The sequence below is a fragment of the Lithobates pipiens genome, unplaced genomic scaffold (genome assembly GCF_037356315.1).
Source record: "Lithobates pipiens isolate NorthernLeopardFrog02 unplaced genomic scaffold, aLitPip1_a1.2 Scaffold_24, whole genome shotgun sequence".
NCBI lineage: Eukaryota > Metazoa > Chordata > Amphibia > Anura > Ranidae > Lithobates > Lithobates pipiens.
In genome coordinates, this window is record NW_027507786.1 from 6,018,283 (window position 1) to 6,045,655 (window position 27,373).

Genomic DNA, 27,373 nt, shown 5'->3' on the forward strand with positions numbered 1-27,373 from the left:
AAAAAAGTCCGCCGGAGCCTACACACGGGCGGATTGTCTGGCGGACTTGAGTCAGACTTTTCCACCGGACTGTTTGATCGTGTGTATGAGGCATAATAGACACAGGGTCACTTACACATAAGAGGGGCCTAGGGAGCTGAAAAAAGGAGTTTCCTGTCCCCTCTAAGGTAAGCTGGGTTCCACGGGCTCCCTGCCCAAAGTGATTCATGTCACAGATTTATTAACCCTTTATGCGCTGGTTGACCATTTGTGCATCTAAAGCCCCTTTCACACGGGCTGTCCAATCAGGTCCACCTGTAAGTTTTTCAGGCAGACCTGATCAAACGCTCCATTCACCCCTATGGGGCCGTGGATGTCAGTGGTGACATATCCGCTGACAACCCCTGCTATCCTGTCTGCCAAATCCAGGCAGATGGAGACCCTTTTTTCCATCTGTCTGGTAAATCGGTTCGAATCGGATGAAAAAAAGACAGGCGGTCTGTTTTCATCCAATCTCCCCATAGAGGAGAGCAGGGTTCTAACATGTCCGTCTCAGCACAGTGAGCGGAGACGGAACGGTCATCTGTGTGTTCAGCGGGGATCAGCGGACCAATCCCCCGCTGAGCAAAGCGGAGTCCGTTGGGCGTACCTCCCGTGTGAAAGGACCCTAATAGTCAATATGTTCTGGTAAGAGGCTGGAGTGTGTGTTTTCAGGTGCACTCGTACCCTTTTTCCTTTTCATACTGGTGATCACATTTGGAAGATTATACTTTCTTTGTGTGGGCTTTGTATGGACGCTACATGGGGATGTTTTTAATTAGGCCAAGATTGGCCCATGTATAGGTTATTATCACATGTTAAAATTAAATTATTTTCCTTCACAAATTAGTAAATTATTGTGCTGAATTTGTTTTAAAACCTTTTTTTTTTTTTTTTTTTCAAATATAGTTTTTATTCAGAACCAACAGAAGGGAGGAAGGGTCCCCACATTACACGTCAGGGTTACAACACATTCCGGTGTGGAAACATAACCTTTAAGAGAACACAATAAACAGCAAGGTAACCCCATCAGTACATATCATAACAACAATGAGAGGTCCGAAAAGCCGAAAGACCCCCCGGGCGGTATCAATACACCTCCGCCGGGGGGAGCAAGGGCCCTCACTCCCAACCTTTTCCGTTTTACAGGGGGGGTCAAGGGAGAAAGGACGATTAGAAAGGGAGGAGAAGGGGATACCGAGAGGGAGGAAGAGAGAAATAGAGAGAAAAAAAGGAAAGAAGGGGGGGTAGGAGACGCAATGGCAGCCAGCGCGCAGATACTAAAATGGGCTAGCAAAACACACTAAGTCTGCAAGAGACGTCTACCCTCGTGTGAGAAGATGAAGAGGTTCCAATTGTCCCAAGTTCGTTTAAACACTTCTTGTTTGTTTTGTGATGTGAGGATCAGATCCTCCATCTTCTTCATCTCCTCAACTTTCCTAATCCATAATGCGATAGATGGGGGAGAGCATTGTTTCCACAAAAGAGGTATGCAAGACTTAGCTGCATTCAATAGGTGTCTCAGGATCGATTTTTTATATGTTTTAATGGGGATCTCGGAGAGGTGCAGGAGAAAGAACTCGGGCTCGTCTCGTATAGGGAGCTCCGTAAATCTCTGCGTGATGCAGCGGACTTCTCTCCAGAAGTCTCTCACCCTCGGACAGGACCAGAAAATATGTAACAAAGTGCCCTCCCCCTCCCCGCAGCGCCAGCATCGGTCAGAGGCAGAGGGGAAGCACCTATGCAGTCTAGTAGGTGTCAGATACCAGCGGGAGAGGAGCTTAAAGTTTGATTCTTGAATTTTAGTGCATAGTGAGGATTTAAGTGCCAGTGTAATGATACGCTGGCGTTGAGCAGGGGAAAACGTGCAATTCAGGTCCTTCTCCCACTTGGACAAGCAAGGCAGCGGCGTCTGGTCCGCTGGTGTGTTCAGTAGACAGTAGGTTTGAGAGAGGGTATGCGGCAACGGGTCCGTGCCCGTACAAAGGTCCTCAAACGTCGTCAGTTGCCGTGTGAAGGCATTGGGATCGGGGATGGAATGTAGAAAATGGTGCAATTGTACCGCCCTCCAGAAAGGCACCCTGAAGGTGCCCGACAAATCAGACAAGGCCGAGATGGACGGCCACTTCCCTTCGGTGACAAAACGCGCCGCGTAAATAGGCCCGGAACTCCGGAGAAAGGTATATTCCGAGCGTAGTAAGCCTGGTTCAAACTTCGGGTGGCCGAGCACGGGAAGTAAAGGGGAGGGGGGGGATGTGAGGGCTGCTTGAATAGCCGCCCGGTGGCCATGCCGCAAAGTAACACCCATGGTCGGGTGGGATTTCAGGTTCCGGGGTAAGTCTTTAAAGCACCACAAGGCGCCATGCAGCGGTATGCGAGTCTGAGATTGTTCAATCCGAACCCAAAGCTTCGAAGGTATATTGCGGTTCCAATCAAGAATGCGACCCAGGTGGGAGGCCAAGAAATAGCGTCGAAAATCTGGCAACGCGAGTCCCCCGTGCTGCTTGGAGAGGATCAACTGGGAACGTCTAATTCTGGGCTTTTTATGGGCCCAGATAAAACGGGTAATCAGGGCCTGCACTCGCTTAAAGAAGGAAGACGGGATATGCACTGGGAGGGCCTGAACAAGGTAAGTGAATTTAGGGAGAATGCTCATCTTAACGAGATTACACTTCCCGAACCAAGAGTGGAGATGGTTATGCCACTTCTCCAGTAAACTGCGAATAGTAATCAGTAAAGGGGGGAAGTTCAGCTCATATGTGCGTGAGATGTCCGCAGGGATGTACGTGCCTAGGTATTTCAGGGCCGAAGTCGTCCATTTAAGGTGGAAATTAGATTTCATATCCAACAATGTTTGAGGGGGCAAAGCCACCCCCATGGCCTCAGATTTGGCAAAATTTATCTTTAAGTTGGAAAGAATGCCATAGGTCTTAAACTCAGCCAGAAGGTTCGGGAGGGAGAGTCTAGGTTTCGACAAAGTGAACATCATGTCATCAGCATAAGCCGAAATTTTGCAGGAAATGTCACCCACCTGGAGGCCTATGATATCAGGGTTCTGTCTTATCGTAGAGAGAAACGGTTCCAGTGAAAGGGCAAAAAGCAGGGGGGACAAGGGGCAACCCTGCCTGGTTCCATTCCCAATAACAAAGGGGGATGAAAGCACCCCATTAGCCTTCACTTGAGCCGAGGGATGCGAGTAGATACTACTCACCCACCCCATCATCCTGTCGCCCAGGCCAATGTGACGGAGAACCGAGAACATAAAGTTCCAGTTAACCCGGTCAAAGGCCTTTTCCGCATCCGTGCTCACAAAAACACAGGGAGTTCGGGAGGACTGCGCTACGTGCAAGAGATTAAGCACTTTGACAGTGTTGTCTCTCGCTTCCCTTGTGGGTATAAAGCCCACCTGATCCAGATGGATTAGAGATTGAAGGTGCCGTGCAAGTCTCGTCGCCAAAATCTTAGAGAATAGTTTCAAATCTAAATTGAGAAGGGAGATGGGCCTGTAACTCCCACACAGGGCTGGGTCCTTCCCTTCTTTATGGATCAAAGAAATATGGGCCCTAAGGGTGTCTCTAGGAAACCTGCCCTCCCAGCCCAATGCATTAAACAACGTCACCAGGCGTGGTCCAAGAATAGGAAGGAGGACCTTGTAATATTGGGCCGTAAAGCCATCAGGGCCCGGGGCCTTTCCCAGTTTCATGGAACCTATCGCCCCCTGCACTTCCTCCAGGGTAATCGGCTCATCAAGAAGTTCAGTAATCTCTGGGGGCAAAGATGGCATGTGGGAGTTTGTGATATAGGCATCTATGTCTCCCTGTCTGGCATCTGTGGTGGGGAGGTTGTAGAGGTTGGAATAAAATGCCCCGAAACCCTCCGCTATCTGAGTAGGGGTCGAAGCTCTGAACCCAGTCTGGTCCACAATCTGAGGTATATAGGACCGAGATTTTATGTCTTTAACCGAGTTGGCTAAGTTCCTCCCGCATTTATCCCCCGACTCATAGGTTAATTTACGGGAAAATTGTAGGGCCGCTTTCGCTTTGTAATAGAGCAGATCCGTAACCTGTGTGCGTAGAGTCTGTATTTCCGTGTCGAGGGATCGTGAAGGGGCATGTTTGTGTCGGGCTTCAAGAGCCGCTAGGTTCGAAAGCAGAGGCGCGAGTTGTGCGTTTCTTGCCTTTTTGATCCGCGCACCATGTTTGACAAAAATTCCCCGGATGACACACTTGTGGGCCTCCCATAACACCCCAGGGTCGACACCGTGCGTGTCGTTTTCTCGGAAATAATTGTCAAGCTCCTTAGTCACCTCTGTCAGGACCTCCGGCGCCTGGAGGAGGCTTTCATTTAACCGCCAAAACAGAGACCTGGGTGAAGGGCTAGCGGATAGAGTGTAGACAAGAGAAATGGGTGCGTGGTCAGACCACGTAATCAGTCCAATAGAGGAAGAGGCCACCAAGTGGAGTTGGTCATGTGGTATCATAAAAAGATCTATTCTGGAATACAGCTTGTGTGGGGGTGAATAACATGTGTAATCCCGTTCCCCAGTATGTTGTAACCGCCAAATGTCAAGTAATTGGGCCCTAAATAAGGATTGTGTTATGCGTTTCCTTGTCGCCACCGGGACTGAAGAGCTACCCGTGGAGGAGTCAGTGGAGGGGGTCAAAGGCACGTTAAAGTCTCCCCCCAGTATTAGTTGACCTTCCTTAAATCTCATCAGGGAGTCCAGGGTCCCCCTAAGAAATTTGTCCTGGAGGGTATTGGGGGCATACAACGTCGCCAGTGTGAACTGGGCATCCCCAATCTGACTTAAAACCTTTTTTTATCAGATTTGATTTACTCATACTCACAATAGTAGTGCTGCACTACACTATTAATACAGTATATTACTACTACAGTGCATCTGGAAAGTATTCACAGCACTTCACTTTTTCCACATTTTGTTATGTTACAGCCTTATTTCAAAATGGGTTAAGTTATTTTCCCCAACCTTCTACAAACAATACTCCATAATGACAATGTAACAGAAGTTTGTTGGAAATCTTTGCAAATTTATTAAAAATAAAAAACGAAAAAAAAAATTACATATACATAAGTATTCACAGCCTTTGCTCAAAACTTTGGTGAAGCACCTTTGGCACACATTACAGCCTCAAGTCTTTAGGAGTATGATGCTACAAGCTTGGCACATCTATTTTTAGTCAGTTTCTCCCATTTGGCTTTGCAGGACCTCTCAAGCTCTATCAGGTTGGATGGGGAGCGTCGGTGCACAGCCATTTTCAGATCTCTCCAGAGATATCAATCATGTTCAAGTCTGGGCTCTGGCTCGGCCACTTAAGGACATTCACAGAGCTGTCCATTTAGCCACTCTATTCTGAGATCCAGAGTGCTCTGAAGCAGGTTTTCATCAAGGATATCTGTATACATTGCTGCATTCATCTTTCCCTTGATCCGGACTAGTCGCCCAGTTCCTGCCACTGAATTACATCCCCAAAGCATGATGCTGCCACCAGGCTTCCCTTTAGGGATGGTGTTGACCAGGTGAAGAGCGGAGCCTGGTTTCCTCCAGACATGACGCTTGCCATTCAGGCCAAAGAGTTCAATCTTTCATCAGACCTTCAGGATTTTTTTTTCTCATGGTCTGAGAGTCCTTCAGATGCCTTTTGGCAAACTCCAGGCGGGCTGTCACATGCCTTTTAGTGAGGAGTGGCTTCTGTCTGGCCACTCTACCATACAGGCCTGATTGGTGGAGTGCTGCATAGATGGTTGTTCTTTGGGAAGGATCTCCTCTCTGCATAGAGAAACGCCGGAGCTCTGTCAATGACCATCAGGTTCTTGGCCCTTCTTCTGTGATCACTCCATTTGGCCGGGCAACGTGCTTTAGGAACAGTCCTGGTGGTTCCAATATTCTTCCATTTATGTACTCACTGGGATCTTCAATGCTGCAGAAATATTTCTGTACCCTTCCCCAGATCTGTGCCTCCATACAATCCTGTCTCAGAGGTCTACAGACAATTCCTTGGACTTCATGACTTGGTTTGTGCTCCGACATGCACTGTTACCTGTGGGACCTTATATAGACAGGTGTGTGCCTTTCCAAATCATGTCCAATCAACTGAATTTACCACAGGTGACTCCAATTAAGTTGTAGAAACATCTCAAGGATGATCAGTGGAAACAGGAGGCACCTGAGAGCTCAATTTTGAGTGTCATGGCAAAGGCTGTGTGTGATACTTATGTACATGGGATTTTTTATTTTTAATACATTTGCAAAGATTTCAAACTTCTTTCATGTTGTCATTATGGGGTATGGTTTGTAGAATTGTGAGGAAAATAATGAATTTAATCCATTGTGGAATAAGACTGTAATATAACATAATGTGGAAAAAGAAGCGCTGTGAATACTTTCCAGATGCACTGTATATTACTTTTTTTTAATTGATATCACAAATTTTGTGCCAACAGATTTGTATTAGCTCGTTCAGCAGCTCACCTAAGCGCAGTAATTTTTTGTTTTTTCGTTTCTAGTTTTCTCAATGTCGCCTAGCCAGCAGATTGGAACACCTCACCCTGACTTGACTACGGTAGACAGCTGACGTTAATAAAAATGTTTGAAGATCATCACATATTACAGTGGTTATATTATGGATTGGTCTTCGGCCTCTTAAAATTACTTTAATTGTAGCGCATTAGCAAAGAGAACAAAACATTCTGCAAAGTTAATATGTTCCCTCCTGCAAAGCCGTGTTCCTGTACTGACGTGACGCCGCACCGCCAATTCTAATGACCGCAGCGCCCTGATAATGGACTGCATGCAGGCAGGATCATCTCTGCTCCTGGACTTATAAATCAATACATCGGTTGTCTCTCCAGAACGCGATGCCTCCACATAGCTTGAAATTATTACAGCTGTGAGCCGGGGCTGGCTTCCTCCGAGCAGCATGAGCGGGCATAGAGATGAAAGAAATCTTATTCTGATAAATGTTTTTTCCAAGGCAAATCTTCTCCCGGATTCCGCAGGGTGCAAGATGTGAAGAACTCTCCCATCTCTTCATTTGGGCCCATTTATACGGGTCATGAAATGTTATTAGTGTGAAAGAAACAACGTGTCATTCATCTACCAGACTTTACTAATTATGACAAGTTTTTCCATCCGAAATCATAACAAAAAAAGAGATCTGCTCACAGCGTTCATCCAAAGTTTAACTTCCTAACAAAACTCACACTCTGTTACCGAGTTTATTTTATCTAAAATGTGTCGGACTAGAATTCATCTATCTCTGGCCTTTTCATCTCTCTGACTGGCTGCCTAACCTCTATCTGTATCTATCTAGTTATTTACCTATGAATCCATCTCTATCGTTTTAATATCTATCTATCCTATATCCACCCAACTCTTACCCATCTATCCCATATCTATTTATCTCTATATTTATCAGTCTCTCCCTATACATCCATTTATGATGGTATGTTATCTATCCATCTTTTTAATATTCCTCTCTCATATCTATCTTTGCATCTTTTTCCTTCCCTCTCTATACAGTATATCATATCTTATCTATATCTATCTATCCATCAATATCTATTTACTGTTTCTCGCTCTTATATCTATTATACTTTATATCTTTTTCCTTCTCTCACTATACATTTATGGCAGTATAACTTATCTATTTATCCTACCAATATCAAACTCTACCAATATCAAACTATCTATTCACCCACCCATCAATACCTATCCAGCCAGACATCCAATATCTCTTTCTCTAATATTATCAAGCTCTATCAACCAAGCTCTATCAACCAAGCTCTATCAACCAAGCTCTATCAACCAAGCTCTATCAACCAAGCTCTATCAACCAAGCTCTATCAACCAAGCTCTATCAACCAAGCTCTATCAACCAAACTCTATCAACCAAACTCTATCAACCAAACTCTATCAACCAAACTCTATCAACCAAACTCTATCAACCAAACTCTATCAACCAAACTCTATCAACCAAACTCTATCAACCAAACTCTATCAACCAAACTCTATCAACCAAACTCTATCAACCAAACTCTATCAACCAAACTCTATCAACCAAACTCTATCAACCAAACTCTATCAATCTATTCATCCACCCATCAATACCTATCCAGCCAGACATCCAATATCTATCTACAGTGCATTGAAAAAGTATTCACACCCCTTGAAATGTTCCACATTTTGTCATGTTACAACCAAAAACGTAAATGTATTTTATTGGTATTTTATGTGATAGGCAAACAGAAGGTTTGTTAGAGAACCTTAGTGAACCAACAGCATCATGAAGGCCAAGGAACACACCAGACAGGTCAGGGATAAAGTTGAAGTTTAAAGCAGTGTTAGGTTACAAAAAAACATCCCAAGCTCTGAACATCTCACGGAGCTCTGTTCAATCCATCATCCGAAAATGGAAAGAGTATGGCACAACTGCAAACCTACCAGGCCGTCCATCTAAACTGACAGGCCAGGCAAGGAGAGCATTCATCAGAGAAGCAGCCAAGAGGTCCATGGAAACACTGGAGGAGCTGCAGAGATCCACAGCTCAGGTGGGAGAATCTGTCCACAGGACAACTATTAGTCGTGCTCTCCACAAGTCTGGTCTTTATGGAAGAGTGACAAGAAAAAAGACATGGGTGAAAGAAAGTAATATGTTCTTTTTGCAGTTTCAGTGGAAGCCATGTGGGGTACATGGCAAACATGTGGAAGAAGGTGCTCCGGTCAGGGGAGACCAAAATGTAACTTTTTGGCCTAAAAGCAAAAATGCTGTAGGTGCAGAAAACTTATGCCCCATACTCACTATCATATTTTCAGCTGATTTTTTCCTTCAGATTTATCAAAACCATGTATTGCAAGGGCCTGCCTGATTGCATACAACTTGAAACTCCTAACGTTTGACCTCATATTATATGGTTTTGGTAAATCTGAAGGAAAAACTCAGCAGAAAAACTGATAGTGTGTATGGGGCTTAACACTGCACATCACCCTGAACACACCATCCCCCACGTGAAACACGGGGATGCTTTTCTTCAGAAAGGACAGGAACATCTCCTGGAGCACTGTTCAACCCACCATCCGAAAATGGAAAGAGTATGGCACAACCGCAAACCTACCAAACATTCAAACCACTTAAGTCTTTGTTAATTGATCAGGCTTCCGGATATGACTGGTTGGCCAATCACTAGACCCGAAACCCTCATTTATTTGGGTGGGGGGGGGGGGGGGAGCCGTGACATCATCCCACTTGTCCAACTGATGTTAGCCAACACTCAGAATTTAGAAAACAAAAATGGTGATGGAGCGTGGCTTTGTAACTATAAAGGGGGAAGGGGGCATTTGTCTGATTTGGCAAAGTGAAAGTCTTGTTTTAACATCTTTACGCTGACTGACATAGGTCTTTGCATGCCCCACTGAAAAAAGAACTGTGGGAAAGGGCTGAAGTTTTCCAGCTGTTCTGTGCTTTCTATCCTTGGAGACACATCATTTTCAAGCCTGCCGCCTATCAAACTGCTGCCGAGTTGTTCCAATATTGTGTTTATACCATACGGTGACATTGATCCTAGAGTGTTGATTCACGATGACCTCTCAGATGTACGTACTTAGGTGAAGAATGTTTACCTCTGTTCCTGTAACCACCGATGAGTCAGGCTCACATGCTGTATATAATGTAAATGCCTGGACAGCAAGAGTGGGATTTCATGATGCTCAGAGAAGAATGTCCATCTCCGCTATGCAGATCTGCAGGAAGGTGGTGATGACTAAACACATGAATGATCCTTCAAGAGAATCATTCAAAGATATCTCTGCTTTCTATCAAACCACAAACACCACAACCGCTGCTAAGTATCTCTTCAATGTAAGCGCTGGCTGAAAAAACATTTATAGGACAAACTGACAATTAAACGCTCAACCTCACCCCACACAGAGATTTTCCAGCTTGCAGGACAATCTTAAGACCCAGCAGGCTGGGAGTGAACGTCACTGGGGTCAGTTACTGTGCAATGTAGCCAGGGCTGCCGATAGAAATCATGGGGCCCTTCCTGACAGGCCCCCCCCCCCCAGGTGCAGCGGAACAGCAGCACTGACTATCTGCCTATGCCCCAAAAATGGACAGAAAAGTCAATCTTATGCTCCCAACCTCGATGAGGCCCAGGGAAATGTAATTTAAGACCTGGCAAGCGAGCAGGAGTGGGGGTGTGGTCTAGTAAAATCAATTTATTGAGGCAACTGAGAAATGAGCAATAAAGTTGCCCCAGGCTGATGAGGCCTGGGCCCAGTACAGCAGGGCCAGTTGTATTGCCCTATCAGCGGCCCTGAATGTAGCTGCCCCTATGTGTACGGAAACACACACCATAGGTTGTGGCAGTTCTTCCTTTTAAAGTTTGAATTACTTGTTGCCACAGCCAGCCAGGAATGTAACAGACTTTACACTATGATATCTTCTTCAAAAAGGCATAAGTTACAGCATTCAGAGAGTCGCCTTAACGATGTATAAATATTATTTTTATGAAAAACAAAAAAAGGGGGGCAAACAAATATTTACAGAAAAGACATCGTAAAACAGACAAAGGCTACAGTAAAATAAAAGGAATTTAAAGTGAAAAATCCTTAAAGTGGAACTTGACAAAAAAGGAGAAGTTAAGCTTGTTTGCCTCCCCATCCCCCCACCACTGCCACAGTACTCCAGGTACCCCAGTTTTGACAGGTACCCACTTCCAGTCAGATGCGCCACGGAAATCTGAGCCAGAAGTTCAACCTCCCTCCTTCCCACAGTCTTCTGAAACATATGTCCCAGAAAACTACGGGACCATTCACAGGGCACAGCATGGCTTGCGCAAGTGCAGGAGGAAACTGTCTGTGAAGCCACAAGGCTTCACTGCCTGTTTCCCTTACTTGAGATGCCGGCGCCTGCACCCAAAGCCAATTGAAGAATCGGCTAGAGTGAGGACTTTGCTGGACTCCTAGACAGGTAAGTGTTCATATATTAAAAGTCAGCAGCTACAGTCATTTTAACTGTCGACTTTACATTTTTTGGGGGAAGGAACCGGACGCTCCTCTTTGTAGATTTCGCCTGGTTACTGGTTTAGTATAGAGCTTGGATCACTTGCAGAACAAGTCTAATCTGACATAACAGAGTCACTGGCTCTCAGAAACGTGACTCTTGGTATATCTGGTAGTTTCAGTGTCAAGTGAGAGCTCCAGCTGCCACATGCCAACAGCTTTTCTTGGTCCCTTGAAAGGGTGTCACAAAGTTAACGCCACCAAATTAAAGAGTCTGAGGAGTGTGTAGCATAGCATTTTATTCTGCTCAGTGGACACACTTTCACACCAATTATTCCAGGTACATCTATATTTTCATAGAACGAGCTTTCACAATCCGACAGCCACCTTATTGTTTAGAAAGGCGAAATTATGATTTGCTAGATACCAAATAGGCTATAAGAGGAGAACCAAATGTGATCTAAATCTGATGTAGGTTTCTCCTAGGAGGTCCAATGAGTCTTACTAGCCATCTGGACATAGTAAAATACGTGTTTGGTGTCTGATTGTTTTTTTCTTTACATTAATGCAACCACGTTTTATGATGGTAACTCCATTACAGTAGGAGTTATGAAACATTAACTAGAGTTGAGATTTTCAGATGCATGAAAGTTCAGTTTTAGGTCAAAATCTCCAGGCTTACAGATGTGTATTAGGCTGGGTTCATACATGCGGCAGTTTCTGCCATTCCATAAAAGCGATCCTTGGTGGATTTCTTTTCATAGGGCAATAGAATAGCGTCTTTCAGGCAATCCTGCTGCTTCCTTAAGGCCAGCAATTTTTTTTTTTGGAACTATTGCACATCTGTGAGCCAAGGATTTGGCTCGCAGTTGCAACGCAGTCCCACTAAGTTTAATGGGTAAGTCTGAAAGGTGGCGCTACCTGTGAAGAAAAAAAAAAGAAGACTTATCTATGCTAAAAACATCCTTCAAAAATGGAAATGTTAATTCTGGGAGGTGTTGGTCTTTAACCCCTTCCTGCTGACCACCTCCCGGCCCCTTTAAGGGTGCTAAAAGTTGGGAGGTGGGCATTCGGGTCATGTGACCACTGTGAGTGGCTGTCACAACAGTCACATGATTGGAAAGCTCCCAATCACTAGCATTCACTGGGAGCTTTCTGGTAAACACTGGCTACCTAGCTGGGAGCACGTTCTCAGCACAGTAAATGGTTACACTGGGCCCACCCGCTGAGCAGCCATATATATGTGGCCAGCATCAAGGGGTTAAGATAATTTTAAATTGACAGTGATTTAGAATTGATCTTGAATTTGTTAAAACAGAAAAAAAAAACTGACAAAAGGAAAAGGTCCAGGACTTATTACAAGGTTGATCGCGATCACAGGTCCAAGTGAAATATTGATATGAATTTTTAAGAAACGTTGCATCACCTGCTAAACTTTGTGCAAAATTTGTGTTGGCTCCATGAAAACACCTTCCCATAATCGTAATTCTTGGAAATGCACTGACAGCCAGACTGACCAGGTCACATCCGAGGCAGGAAAACATTTAACAGCGTGCCTGCGGTTTAGTGATCGTTCGGTACTTGGTTGTAAAGCAAAGGCAGATATTCACTAGAATTTTTGCAGTCCCAGAGAGACCAGTATTGCGCTGCGAGGCATGCTTCAAAAGGAGCAAAATGAATTCTTATCTTTCATTTATTCCAGTGTCTTAACACCAGCAAATAATAAGGACCATATAAAGGTAAAGTCTATAAACTGGAGCACAATTTAGAAACTGAATAGTCTGCTGCTGTTTCTTATATACTAAATTGTATGCAGTACTTCTTCTCTGGTATATACCATGACAATTCCGAGTGTCCGATATATTGCTCCTATGTGCCCATTTACTGGATACATAGATCTGTTGTGATGTGGATACAAAGATTGATAAATATGAGAGGAAGTAAACAAAGAAAATTAATGGAGGAGAGAAGAGAAAAGAAAAATCAGAAGACAGGAGAGAAGAGAAGAGAAAACAAGAGAAAAGAAGAGAGACAAGAGAAGGGGAGGAGAGGAGACAGGACAAGGCAGGACAAGGCAGGACAAGGCAGGACAAGAGGAGGGGAGAGGAGGGGAGAGGAGGGGAGAGGAGGGGAGAGAAGACAAAAGCAAGAGGGGAGAGAAAAAAGAAAAAAGAGAAGACAAGGCACGAAAAAAGAAAAGACAAGGCAAGAGAAGAGAGGAGAGAAGAAAAGACAAGGCGAGAGAAGAGAGGAGAGAAGAAAAGACAAGGCAAGAGAAGAAAGGAGAGAAGAAAAGACAAGGCGAGAGAAGAGAGGAGAGAAAAAAAAGACAAGGCGAGAGAAGAGAGGAGAGAAGAAAAGACAAGGCGAGAGAAGAGAGGAGAGAAGAAAAGACAAGGCGAGAGAAGAGAGGAGAGAAGAAAAGACAAGGCGAGAGAAGAAAGGAGAGAAGAAAAGACAAGGCGAGAGAAGAGAGGAGAGAAGAAAAGACAAGGCGAGAAGAAAAGACAAGGCGAGAGAAGAGAGGAGAGAAGAAAAGACAAAGCGAGAGAAGAAAGGAGAGAAGAAAAGACAAGGCGAGAGAAGAGAGGAGAAAAGACAAGGCGAGAGAAGAGAGGAGAGAAGAAAAGACAAGGCGAGAAGAAAAGACAAGGCGAGAGAAGAGAGGAGAGAAGAAAAGACAAGGCGAGAGAAGAAAGGAGAGAAGAAAAGACAAGGCGAGAGAAGAAAGGAGAGAAGAAAAGACAAGGCGAGAGAAGAGAGGAGAGAAGAAAAGACAAGGCGAAAGGAGAGAAGAAAAGACAAGGCGAGAGGAGAGAAGAAAAGACAAGGCGAGAGGAGAGAAGAAAAGACAAGGCGAGAGGAGAGAAGAAAAGACAAGGCGAGAGGAGAGAAGAAAAGACAAGGCGAGGCGGGAGAAGGCGAGGCGAGAGAAGGCGAGGCGAGAGAAGGCGAGGCGAGAGAAGGCGAGGCGAGAGAAGACGAGGCGAGAGAAGACGAGGCGAGAAAAGACGAGGCGAGAAAAGACGAGGCGAGAAAAGACGAGGCGAGAAAAGACGACGCGAGAAAAGACGACGCGAGAAAAGACGAGGCGAGAAAAGACGAGGCGAGAAAAGACGAGGCGAGAAAAGACGAGGCGAGAAAAGACGAGGCGAGAAAAGACGAGGCGAGAAAAGACTGCTACATTTCCTGACTAGAAGATGTCCATTATTATGTAGCTCTTTGCTCCTTTGCATTTCAGTTCTTCCAATCATGTAGGCATTATCTAGGGTGGTTTGCAACCAAACTCAGCCTGCCTAGGAATGCCCACTCCTCCAGATTAACATCCACCCATTAAGGCATTTTGATATTTCCATAACTCCTCCCAAGAGCCAGCCCACTGCTTTTATCAGGACTGGGATCTCCTGAGAGGAGTATAGAGGCAGGGTACTGTGATGTTTTCCAGAAGCACCCTGATGGCCCCTCCCAGCAACCATGAGCTGCCTGTATTGTATAGAGAAGCGCAGTATCCCAGTGATGACATCTCTGGGTCTAAAATAAGGTATTGTCCTCGAAATTGAAATATTTTATTTAACCCTTTAATGACTAGGCCTATTTCTGACATTTGGTGTTTACAAGTTAAATTGGAATTTTTTGCTAGAAAATTACTTGGAGCCCCCAAACATTATATATAGATTTTTAGCAGAGAATCTAGAGAACAAAATGGCGGTTGTTGCAATATTTTATGTCGCACGGTATTTGTGCAGTGGTGTTTTAAACGCAACTTTTTGGGAAAAGGGACACCTTCATGAATTTTAAAAAAGCAAAACAGTTAAATTAGACCAATTTTTTTTTACATAATGTGAAAGATAATGTTATGCCAAGTAAATGGATACCAAACACGTCACGTTTTATAATTGCACGCACTCGTGGAATGGCGACAAACTACTGTACCTAAAATTCTCCATAGGCGACGCTTTCATTTTTTTTTTTTTTTATGGTTATCAGGTTAGAGTTACAGAAGAGGTCTAGTGCTAGAATTATTGCTCTCATTCTCGTGGCGATACCTCACGTGTGTGATTTGAACACTGTTTACATATGCGTCAGCGACTTCCGTATGCGTTTTCTTTCCTTTGCAAGCTCGCAGGGACGGGGGCACTTTAAAAATATATTTTCTTATTTTTTTTTATATTATTAAATTGTGTTTTAAAAAAAAAAAAAAAACATTTTTGATCACTTTTATTGTAATAATGTAAACATCCCTTGTGACAGTAATAGGTGGTGACAGGTACTCTTTATGGAGGGACCTCCAATCCCTCCTTTGCACTTCAAAGTATTCAGATTGCTGGTTAAGGCGATTCTGAATACTGTATATTTTTTTTTTTAAAACTGGCGCCATTGCCAGCTGAGTAAACAGGAAGTGATGTCGCTTCCGTGTTTACAATCAGAAGACTGGAATAAAGCCATTTCCAGCTTCATTCCAGTCTGTCACTAGGCGCCGGAAGAGCCGGATCATAGATCGGGTCTCGCGGTGGAACGGGAGGCCTGTTCAGGGCGGCGGGAGGGGCGAGGGGACGTCCCCTCCTGCTCCTCCGGAATAACAGCCGAGCAGCTTTTAGATGCATCGATTGTTATCCCTGGAAAGCCGATCGCTACCGCTCTAAACAACAGTACCGGGATGATGCCTGTAGCTGCGGGCATCATCGTGGTATAACTGCCGAAAGCCGAGGCCGCACATCTGCGTACGCTCGACGGGAAGAGGTTAAAAATGAAATTAGCATGTTGAAGAGAGTGGAGAAGGGAGGGACCAGGCAGGGCAATATATAAACACACCAAACTTCAGCCTTAACCTTGCACGTTTATCCGCCACAACCCCATTTACTATAAATAAAATCTAGTTTAGGTTTACAAACGCAGCATTTTCTGAGAACTTTCTAACTCCGCAAATCCACTCAATACCTGGTACACTGCAGACCGCCACAATCGCTGCCATTATTACAGATCTAGAAGGGGGTAATGCCCTTTCCGAGAAGGCATAGTGCTTTTCTGCAACAAGGTCCCAAGCCTGGGGATTAGAATATTATGATCCGGTAATGGGATTTGGGCCGGTAGTCATACAGCACTCATAGAGAGATGTTTAATGTGCAGATATACCACCCGGAGTAAGACACACAAATCAAATACTATACGGATGCGGCTCAGCAGAATGGCCCCCTTACAGGCGCTCGGGGAGTTACGCAATGACAGTTGCTGAACTGAATATAGTAAACACCCCCCCTCCACATATCCTCATCCTCCCCCCCCCCCCCCAAAATCACACCATTTACTGGAAGCCACCTTTCCTACACGTGGTATTATCCCAGGAGAGTACAGAGAAATAAAAGTCAGATTTTTACTTGCTAATAAAGTGAAGAATGCTGATAAATCAGGATTATGTCAGAAGTTAAACTCCATATTTAGCTGATAAATGTTTTTTTTTTTTGTAAAATAATATCCCACACGTCGGGGTTTGCTGGGGTTCATTTATAAAAGAACAGAGGCAGGAATATGTATGCACAGCTTGAACAGCCAATCAGGGGGGCTAAAAATTATCAAGACAATTACAGTGGTTTAAAGCGATATTTGTTTTTTTTTTTTTGTTTAACCACTTAAGCCCCGGACCAATTTGCAGCCAAAAGACCAAGCCCCTGCCTCGCTTTAACTGACAATTGCGCGGTCATGCGACGTGGATCCCAAACAAAATTGGCATCCTTTTTTCCCCCCACAAATAGAGCTTTCTTTTGGTGGTATTTGATCAGCTCTGCGGTTTTTATTTTTTGCGCTATAAACAAAAATAGAGCGACAATTTTGAAAGAAATGCAATATTTTTTTACTTTTTGCTATAATAAATATCCCCCAAAAATATATAAAAAACATTTTTTTTCCTCAGTTTAGGCCGATACGTATTCTTCTACATATTTTTGGTAAAAAAAAACAAAAAAACGCAAATAGCGATTATTGATTGGTTTGCGCAAAAGTTATAGCGTTTACAAAATAGGGGATAGTTGTATAGCATTTTTATAATTTTTTTTCTTTTTTTTACTAGTAATGGCGGCGATCAGCGATTTTTATTGTGACTGCGACATTATGGCTGACACAGCGGACATTTTTGGGACCATTGTCATTTATACAGCAATCAGTGCTATTTAAATGCACTGATTCCTGTGTAAATGACACTGGCAGTGAAGGAGTTAACCACTAGGGGGCAGTGTAGGTGTTATGTATGACGTTATGTGTTTTTTTTTTATTGTAGGGGGCGTGGCCTGGCATGTGACGTCACCGATCGTCCTTCCCTATAAAAGGGAAGAGACGATCAGTGACAGGCTCAGTAGGAAACATGGGGAGAGGTTTGTTTACACAGACCTCTCCTCGTTCTTCAGCTCTGTGATCCAACACCAGCGGCGATCGGGTCCACTGGACCCGCGGCCACGTAGCTCAGGACACACGGCTGGGCACTTAAAGAATCACGTACAGGTGCGTGATTGTGTCCAGCCATGGCATTGTGCCGACGTATATATCGGCGTGAGGCGGTCCTTAAGCAGCTAAAAATAACAAACCCGTTATACTTACCTGCTGTGGTTTTGCACAGAGCAGCACCGATCCTCTTCTTCCCGGGTTCCTCACTGGAACTTCAGGCTCCTCCCTCCTGCCGAGTGTCCCCACAGCAAGCAGCTTGCTATGGGTGTACCCTAGCCAAGCCACTGCTCTGTGTGTCCATTTAGATATGGAGCCGCGGCTCCCCCCCCCATTCACTCTCTTTATTGGCTCACTAACTTTGATTGACACCAGCGAGAGTCAATGGTGCCCGCTGCTGCGTCTCAGCCAATCAGAAGGGAGTCTCGGACAGCCAATGCTCTCGTGCAACATCACTGGATCGAGATGGGGCTCAGATAAGTATTAGGGGCGCTGAGGGGGACTGCTGCGCACATAAGATATAAAAAAAACCTTCTGCCTTTAGGAACCACTTTAAGCCGGCCATACATGAATCAAAATTCGGCCCGTTTAGCAAGGACTGGAAAAATTGTGATTCATATATGGGCAGCCTGGTTGTACACAAGTCAACGAATCGACCTGTGTGCAACCAGCCTGCCAAGTTTTTCCTGAATCATTAGTGCTGCCAGATAAAGCCAGCAACATTTATCATTGTGTTCTGCCGGCAGGGAAGGCTCCCCGCTTGCAGAACACAATAGCGCTGCAGGAGGGATTCCCCCATAAACACTACCTGTGCTGATGGGGGAAATCAAGATTTTTTATTTTTTTTTCCACCATGGGTGGAAGAAAAAAATTTGCATCATCTATGGTCTGCATTAATGGTTCACACTTCTGTCCTGCAACACTGGGGTCTTCTAAATCCTGACCAAGACACTATCTGCATGGAGTTTGCATGCTCTTCTTGTGCTTGCATGGATTTCCCTTGATGGTGACAACAGTGGGCCATGTCTGTGTTATGTGTGTTGAAACGACCATTTGTAGTCTCCATCTGAAGCCCCTGTGACAAGGTAACAACACAAGAGCACAATTGGGAGACAGGGCCAGACTGTTGTCACCCTATAACAGGCAGAGCCTGAACAAAGATCTATATGGCAGGAAGTGACAGACAAGGAGGCATTAGTCTACAGTGGGTGTGTTTGGGAATCCCTCTCCTGCATTACAAACAGGTGTTCTCATATTACATAAAGCAGGGGTCTCCAAACATTCTACAGAAAGGGTCAGTTTACTGCCCTTCAGACTTTAAGGGGGCCGGAAATGTGCCCAGTGAGAGCAAACAATGCCTGATCTTTGCTATTGGGGGAGAAATAGTTGGTGTCATTCGGGGTAGTAGTGCCTCATTTTTGTTGTCAGTGGAATGAATTATGCCCCATTGTCGGTGTCAGTGGAAGGAATAGTGCCCCATTGTTGGTGTCAGTGGAAGGAATAGTTCCCCATTGTTGGTGTCAGTGGAAGGAATAGTGCCCCATTGTTGGTTTCATTGGCAGAAATAATGCCTCAAGGGCTGGATAAAGACAAGCAAAGGTCCGCAGTTTGGAGGCCACTGATACTGTATAGACTATCCCCTCTTCAGGCAATCATGAACACTGCTGCGAGACTCATCCACCTTACCAACCATTCAGGGTTTTCTACTCCTCTCTGCCAATCCCTCCACTGGCTTCCACTCACCCAACAAATTCAATTCAAGATACAAGCAACTCCTTCCAAAGCCACCCATAACTTGGCCCCCAGCTACATCACTAACCTAGTCTCAAAATACCAACCAGATCATTCTCTTCGCTCCTCCCAAGACCTCCTTGCTCTCTAGCCCCCTTGTCACCTCTTCCCATGCTCGCCTCCAGGACTTCTCTTGAACCTATCCCATTATATGGAACTCCCTACCCCAATCTGTCCGACTATCTCCTATTCTCTCCACCTTTAAACAATCCCTGAAAACCCTTTTCTCTTCAGAAAGGCCTAACGCCCACCTAATAAATGTACTTTTATTTTCCTCATCAGTTCATCTGCCCACAGTTATTACCTTTTGTACCTAGACCCTCCCTCAGATTGTAAGCTCTAATGAACAGGGCCCTCCGATTCCTCCTGTACTGTCACTGCAAACTGTTGGCGCTATATAAATCCTGTATAATAATAATAACAACTTGTAAATTTCAAGAGCCGGTATAAAGGAATAATAGTGGTTAAAAAAAAACAAAAAAACACTTGTGGGTTTAATTAACTAATCTTTTTGTTGTACAATTCTCCTTCAAGGGGGCATGGTAGGGGTTGTGTCCTATGCCTACATACGCTTGCTAATAAGGGTCACCCGTTCCCATCTCAATCAATATCACCAAACAACTGACCATTAGAGACACAAGTCCAAACCCGCATGAGCTATTCCACCAGAAAGCTGCCAAAGTGGACAGCCAATTATAGGCGGTGGAGGCAAGCACGGCCGTGCGGCCACACATATAGAAGGGGCGTGTGTTCGTGAGGCCGCATTGTGGGGAATGCCCCTGCTGCCTACAATTGGCTGTCAGCTTTGACATCTTCCTTGTGGGATAGCGCAGACAGGTTCGGACATGTGTCCGAACATGCCTGAGCTCCTCCATCATTGTTATTTACCCGATATGAGAACACCTGTTTGTAATGAGGGGAGGGATTCTCAAACACACCCACTTGCAATCTACATTGTCACTATTCACTTACCTAACTGCTGGAAGAGGAGGGCGACACTGGTTCCCGTTACTGGCAGGCTGTCGTACAGAGGGGTCTGGATCAGCTGGCGGTCTCCGGCACCCAAGGAAAAGAGTTTCTGCAAAGAAAAAAAAACAAATGGTGGTCGTCACTTGTGAAGGTCTGAGTGGACATAAAGGGTATATATTAACTATTCTGTGTAAGATCAAATTTCCACTCAAGATAAAATATCACCATTTCATGTGAGGTTAAAGAAGAACTGAACTAAAAAAAGTAGGGCTGTTACTGATTAAAATTTTCGTGTTCGATTAATCAAGTTTTTTTTAACCGATTAATCGACTAAATTTCGATTAATTATAACGCACATACAGATCCAACTACTTTTAGCTGATCTCCTTGCATTGCAACTCTGCATTAGTCAGTGGTAAATGTGGTATACACTATATACAATCACCCGACACTACTTAGTTTCCACAATCCATGACTTAACTTCACAGTTCACACAAATACGTTTTAAATTCAAACTGTAGCACTGACGCAAGTCATTTTTTTTCCAGAGTAGCGTGACAATTCCTCCACCTCCGTTCTAACTAATCACTCTCACCTTATGGCACGGACCCCTGTGCAAACAGGTGGTCATGCAAGCGGGTATCAAAAGGGTTAACACGGACCATAAACTTCTCTCACATCTCCTTAGATCTCAGGAAGGACGCCAGGTCATGGGTAGAAAGAAGAGATCTAAGTGCTCACCGCTTAAGTATAAGATTTCATTTTTGTGTTCAAACACAAACTACTCGCATAAAGATGATAAAAACACAGCATGTAAAGCCGACAATCGTGTTAGTTCCGTAGGGCAGCAGCGGGTGATGTCACGCGTAGCTCCTCCCCCGTACACGTTACGTTCAATAAGAACTTCTATGTCACCGGACTCCTCCCCCCTTCCCTTTGTTAGCAGACGGAAGCACTTGGGGAATGGGGGAGGAGTCCATTGACATCGATGTCCGTGACGTCACTGGATCTCCGACGGAACTCCCTGAAGGCGGCAGAGAGGTGAGTACCGATCAAAAGAATTTTGATTGATCAAAGAAATTAACCGCTTAATCGAGGAATTAATCTTTAATTTCCAGAGCCCTAAAAAAAAGGCAAGCAAGAAGGCAAAGGACTAGACACGAGATTTGCCTGTGGCCACCCTGTGGAGTTCCTGTGTGGAGCCTGAAATCCTGGTAGAGGCCAGGCTTTGCTTCCTCAAGTTAGAGCCTCCGGCAAGGAGAACAGTGAGCAGCACAGCAGTGACACCCCAAATCTCTCTGAAAATCCCCTGAGATTATCAATTTTGTCACCTTGGAGACACTGTACAGCAGCCTTTCATAACCTCTTATTCCCAGAACAGCACTCACAATACTTTTCAGGACTCAGGAAAATTATACCTACCTAAAATAATAGGAAGAACTCTGGACAGCCGCACTCCGGACCGAATAAAATAAACTGTGCCTTTATTTTCTCAAATGAAAAACCTCACACCACACAAATCACAGCAGCAAAGGGAAAAATACAGAACAAAAATATGAGTAAACGCAAATTTTAGCGTGAAACGCGTCAGTATTTTTGTTCTGTATTTTTCCCTTTGCTGCTGTGATTTGTGTGATGTGATGTTTTTCATTTGAGAAAATAAAGGCACAGTTTACTTTATTCGATCCGGAGTGCAGCTGTCCAGAGTTCTTCCGTTTTCTATCCATTTGGTTTGTGCAATCAGCCTGCACCTGGGACCCCTATTTGTCTGGAGAAGACCTTTTACCTAAAATAATACCTACAGCTCCCAGTACATTAGTGGTATGGGGGTGCCTTCTTTGGACATTAGTACAAAAGAGCCCCCCCCCCCATATTGTTGCACAGTGGTGGAAGGACCCTTTACATTTGTCTATAGAGAAAGAACCTCTTACACTGGTCAACTGTGAAAGAAGGACCTCCTTACAATGGTCACCGGTAAAAGAAGGCTACCTCCCTACATTGGTCACCAGTGAGAGAAGTGCCACGTTACATTGGCCACCAGTGAAAGAAGGCCCCCTTTATAATGGCCACCAGTAAAAGAAGGCCCCCTCCCTACACTGGTGAGAAAAAAATCCATATTAAAATGGCCACCAATGACAGAAGACCCACCTTACAATGGCCACCAGTGAGAGAAGACCCACCTTACAATGGCCACCAGTGAGAGAAGCCTCCCCTTCTTACAATGGCCACCAGTGAGAGAAGCCTCCCCTTCTTACAATGGCCACCAGTGAGAGAAGCCTCCCCTTCTTACAATGGCCACCAGTGAGAGAAGCCTCCCCTTCTTACAATGGCCACCAGTGAGAGAAGCCTCCCCTTCTTACAATGGCCACCAGTGAAAAGAAGTCCCTCCGTCACAATGGCCCAACTTATGTTGTTGCCCAGAAGGAGATGTTACTAGGCATATTGCAGCGGGAAAATCCTTTACCCCTCCTGATATCTAAAAAGATCACTGGTGTCAGTATTTACTTTTTTATGGCTAGAGAAAGATTCGTTGGTTGCACGTTGTTGGCTTCGAAAGTTAGCTGAGTGAGCCGAGTTGGAAACACAGTATACAGGCACCATCAGGTGGGAAATCAATCTGCTACTACTCAAGGAATCCTTAGTAACCTCTGAAGGATCCCTGACAGATAAAAAAGGCTGCTTTACGGTAAGTGTAGTTCCACATCAACTGGTGGTTCTTATTTACGGAGTATAAGAAATGACATCTGTGTCCATAAGTCAATATAACTGACGACGAAACATGAAAATGTGAGAGTGCTTAATCTAGAAAGCAGAAAGGATAGTAAATCTTGGTAACCTAGATGTTGGCGGAATATGAGTCCAATGTACAGGATCATTACTCACTGTGTACAGTTATTACACACCTCGCTGCGCTTTATTATACCCTGCAGATCCGCAGGAAGGATAACCACATGAACACAGACTTACTCGCAATAATAATAAACAACTTCGAGCCTCCTCGCTCCATCTAGACTACGAGTCCAGAATGCATGATAAATGCGGTTTGCAGCCAAATGGATGAAGACACGACTGAAACACATTTATAGGAACCATTTGATCTGCCAAAAGACTGGTGACCTAATAAACAGAGCTGTGATCTACCCAACCATACTATGCATAGGGTGACAGACTCTACAGAGTAACGGACACGTCTCATGCCGGCTATTAGGATTTATTGTGCAGCCTTAAAGAATTTGTTGTTCAATTTGCTTTTTTACCAGTATTAGAGATTCGGCAAACGTATAATACTGCAGCAAATGCAAATCAATCCAACAACCATCTGTGTTAAAGGGAACCCACAATGTTAGGGCTAACACTGCTGACCCCCTTCAACAAAATTGTACTCGCTCAGCTGTTTCTGGCTTTAATACTTTCTGATGTACAATGTAATATGTATTTTTAAATGCTGGCTGAATACCAAGAAAGAGGCTCAGTCCTGCCCAAACACCAACAGCAAGACCCAGTCCTGCTCCAAAAACCAAGGAGCTGGCTCAGTCTTGCCTGAAAACCAATGTTGCCTCCCCCATGTAATACCACAGAAGGTGATCGCTCCAAACGTATAGTGGTTCCCGCTATTGTGTCAAAGTATCTGGAGCTATCATTTCCATCACTCATTCTGTATTGAAGCTCACCTGCAGAATTACTAGGGGAGGAACCATTTTGGTTTATACAGGCTCCTATAGGTAGACCCGGGGCATTTAATACATGCTATGTAGTAGAGCTGCATGACTTATCGTTAAAAAAAACCGCAATCTCGATTCACCCCCTCTGACGATCTCTTCGAGTAGGCGATTCTTTCATATAAACAAGTGGAGAGATTATCTGCTCACTCAGCTGTCAAAAGAAAGCATCCTGGCAATCTGCCAAGTGTAGAACTTGAAACATTGTAACTAACACTTACTTCTTAGATCAAAAGGAAAAAAAACTTCTTGTGTAAACAAATAATCTGGGCAGTCTGCCAAGCTTTCAACCCATAAAATGCAGACTTAGGCTCCATGCACACTGAAGCTGATAAACTGCAGTTTATTGGCGTTTGGGCGTTTTTTGTAAAAGCCCATAAACTCCACTCTATGTTAGCCTATGTGTCCATGCACACATGGACGTTTTTCAGCTTTAATGAGCAGTGGAGTTTATGGGCTTTTTTCTGAACGCCAGAAATTCGCGTTCAAAGTGCCGTTTTTCAGCGGCAAAAAACGACAAACGCTCATTAACGCTCATTAACGCTCATTAACGCTCGTTCATTAGTGTTCGGCATTCTATTTTTCAATGCATTGTGGGATTTTTGGAGTGTCCTCTGTGTATTTTTATAAAAAACTCCCATTAACGCTAACGCTGTAAAACGCTCATTAACGCTCATTAACGCTAGTATAAAACGCTGTTAAAAGCAGGTTTTTCAACCAGCGTTTTCTGCCAGCAATCTGGCGTCCAGAAATAGCTTTTTTGAGCTTCAGTGTGCATGGAGCCTAAAAGTCTAAAACTTTTTCTGACACTTCTTTCTTAGAGGGGTTGTAAAGGTAAATGTTTTTTTACACCTTAATGCATTCTATGCATTAAGGTGAAAAAACATCTCACACTGCCAGCGCCCCCAGTCCCCCCCGTTTTACTTACCTGACCCCTTGAAAATCCCGCGCTCGCCCCCGTCGTCCTCTTCGCCGCTCAGCCTGGCCGCTGATTGGCTGGAGTGGATGGATTGAAAGCAGCGCAGCCATTGGCTCACGCTGCTGTCAATCACATCCAATGACGCAGCGCGCCGGAGGCGGGGCCTTGTGATACTGCAAGCGGCTATAGCCGCCGGCTGTATCACGGGAGCGCGCCCGCAGGTGCTTCTCACCAATGCGAGGGAGCTCGCATGAACGTGAGAAGTACCTGCGGGAGGAAGCAGAGACAGCCGCCGAGGGACCCCAGAAGAGCAGGTTCGGGGCCACTCTGTGCAAAACGAGCTGCACAGTGGAGGTAAGTATAACATGTTTGTTATTTTAAAAAAATTAAAAATTTTACTTTACAATCCCTTTAAGTTAAAATCAATATTTTTTGCTAGAAAATTACTTGGAACCCCCAAACATTTTATTTATATATAAAAAAAAAATCAGAGACCCTAGGGAATAAAATGGCAATTGCTGCAATATTTTCTGTTACACTGTATTTGCCCAGCAGTCTTTCAAATGCAATTTTTTGGGAGAAAATGCACTTCAATAAAAAAATAAAAAAATAATAAAAAAATAAACAGTCAAGTTAGCACAATTTTTTTTGTTTTAATGTGAAAGATGATACGCCGCGAGAATCGTGATCTATCTTCTAAGCAAAAAAATCCTAATTCTCATTTTAGCCAGAATCGCTCAGCTCTACTATGTAGTACTTGTTGCAATATATGTCAGCTCTTTGGCCTACAGTCTTATGCATTTTGTGACCTATATTTATTGTATACAACTGTATATTTAGGGTGTTTGTTATAGCATGTATCTTTGCAATACATCCAGCACTTCCCTATAGTTATATACACAATCATATCTGTGTTTGTTGTATACAGCTGTGACTTGGGTCACTCCAGTGTAGGATTTAATTTGAGTTCCTGTTTAGCTGGTTAATTCAGTTTATATTTGACCAATAAGGTTGTTTGGGGTGATTTTTGTTTGCAAGGTATAGAAACTAGGTGTTCTTTAATTTTCCAATAAAGCAAACTTGATTTGACTACATCTCTGACATCATAATTAGATCTATTCTTAGAGGGCGATTTTGATAGTGTGGATGCATAGATTGTCCCTCGTTTCTTAAATGCTTCTTCTGTGGTGCGGGTTCCTTTTTCATTTTGTTGTTCATATCTTAGCATATCAGTTTAAAGTAGACCTTCATTCACTAGATGCACCAGATATCATTGCACTTCTCCCCTTTCTTTTTTCTCTTTTATCTCTGCCCTGTCCCCGGCCTGGGATTAGAGGAATGAGAATGATGCCTCCTCCACTTTGAAGCCTCCTGAGATATGAAGGCCATATATATCCCCCAGGAAGCTTTAGATTACATACAGTGGTCTTATGAAGGTGGACTTGGGCGTTGCTTCATCAGGGGGCCAGATTCCTGAAGCTCCTAATGATCTCAGAAACAAAGTTGGGGGCATGGAACCTGGTGCAGCCAATCAATGCAGTAAGAAGCTGTATTCTTTGGTGATGGGGAGTATGTATAACACCAGCCAAAAAATAAGAGGGAGAAAACACGTGACCAACACCTTAGACCGTGGCGAAAAAACCGAGGTACTCCCAGTAGTGGGGGGGTTAGTGCACTTCTGGTCTTATGGCGTGCCAGTATCCATCACCTAAAGGTGGCCTATTACCCCACATAGTAACTACTATGGCTCTGTGTCCCCTGATGTATGAAAAGAAAACATGGGGGGGGGGGGGCGGGGTAGGATCAATGGCGATGTTCCTCTCAAGCGTAGCTAATCAATATCAGTGGGAAAACACTGGATTGGTGCAGTGGAGCTTCTAAAACAATATGAAGGAGGAGAAGTTGAGATGGGGAAAAAAAAAAGAGAAGCAGAACAAGGCAAGGTAAACACTGACAGACCAGCAGAAGCTACAACACGGAGGATGACACAGCAAGTAAATGAGAAGATATTAGATTACAGAGCAATACACGGAAATTTGATCTTCCCCGTCCAGCTCAGGCTGTAATAACCAACCACTAATCAAATTCAAATAAACTTTATTGGCCTTCGTACAGGTTCACACTTCAACAAGTACATATTTATTTATGGGCTGTGAAATATTGCTGGCAGCGCGCACGGAGTACAGCCACGTGTACAGTATAACACGTGGAAACCCTGATCCAGAGAATGACTCCGCTCTAACTGGAAGGCAGAATAATGGTTTCAAGTGGGAACCAATAAAATCGTTAACTACAACCAGTTGACGCTTTCTCTACCTTCCAGCAAAGGCAAAAAATTGGCACTATTAATAGGACTTTTGGAGTACTCGTCCTCTCACACTCCTACTTACAGTGAACCTGGACTTTGCTGCTTGTAGTAGGAGGAAGTAACAGGTACACTTTACAGCAGGCAACGGAATTCTACTGTACATACCATTCTTGCATTTCCCCAATGGTCCAATTTAC

At 44.3% G+C, this 27,373-nt stretch overlaps 1 protein-coding gene across 1 annotated transcript in view; it reads right to left on the reverse strand.

Moving 5' to 3' along the window:
• The window catches only part of SBF2 (SET binding factor 2), a gene marked incomplete in the record, with an annotated part of 632,543 nt that overhangs the window by 291,942 nt on the left and 313,228 nt on the right, over positions 1–27,373 (reverse strand). The window contains 1 exon segment of the mRNA XM_077453547.1: positions 20,234–20,339. Within this exon segment, the coding sequence (XP_077309673.1) occupies positions 20,234–20,339 (106 nt within the window).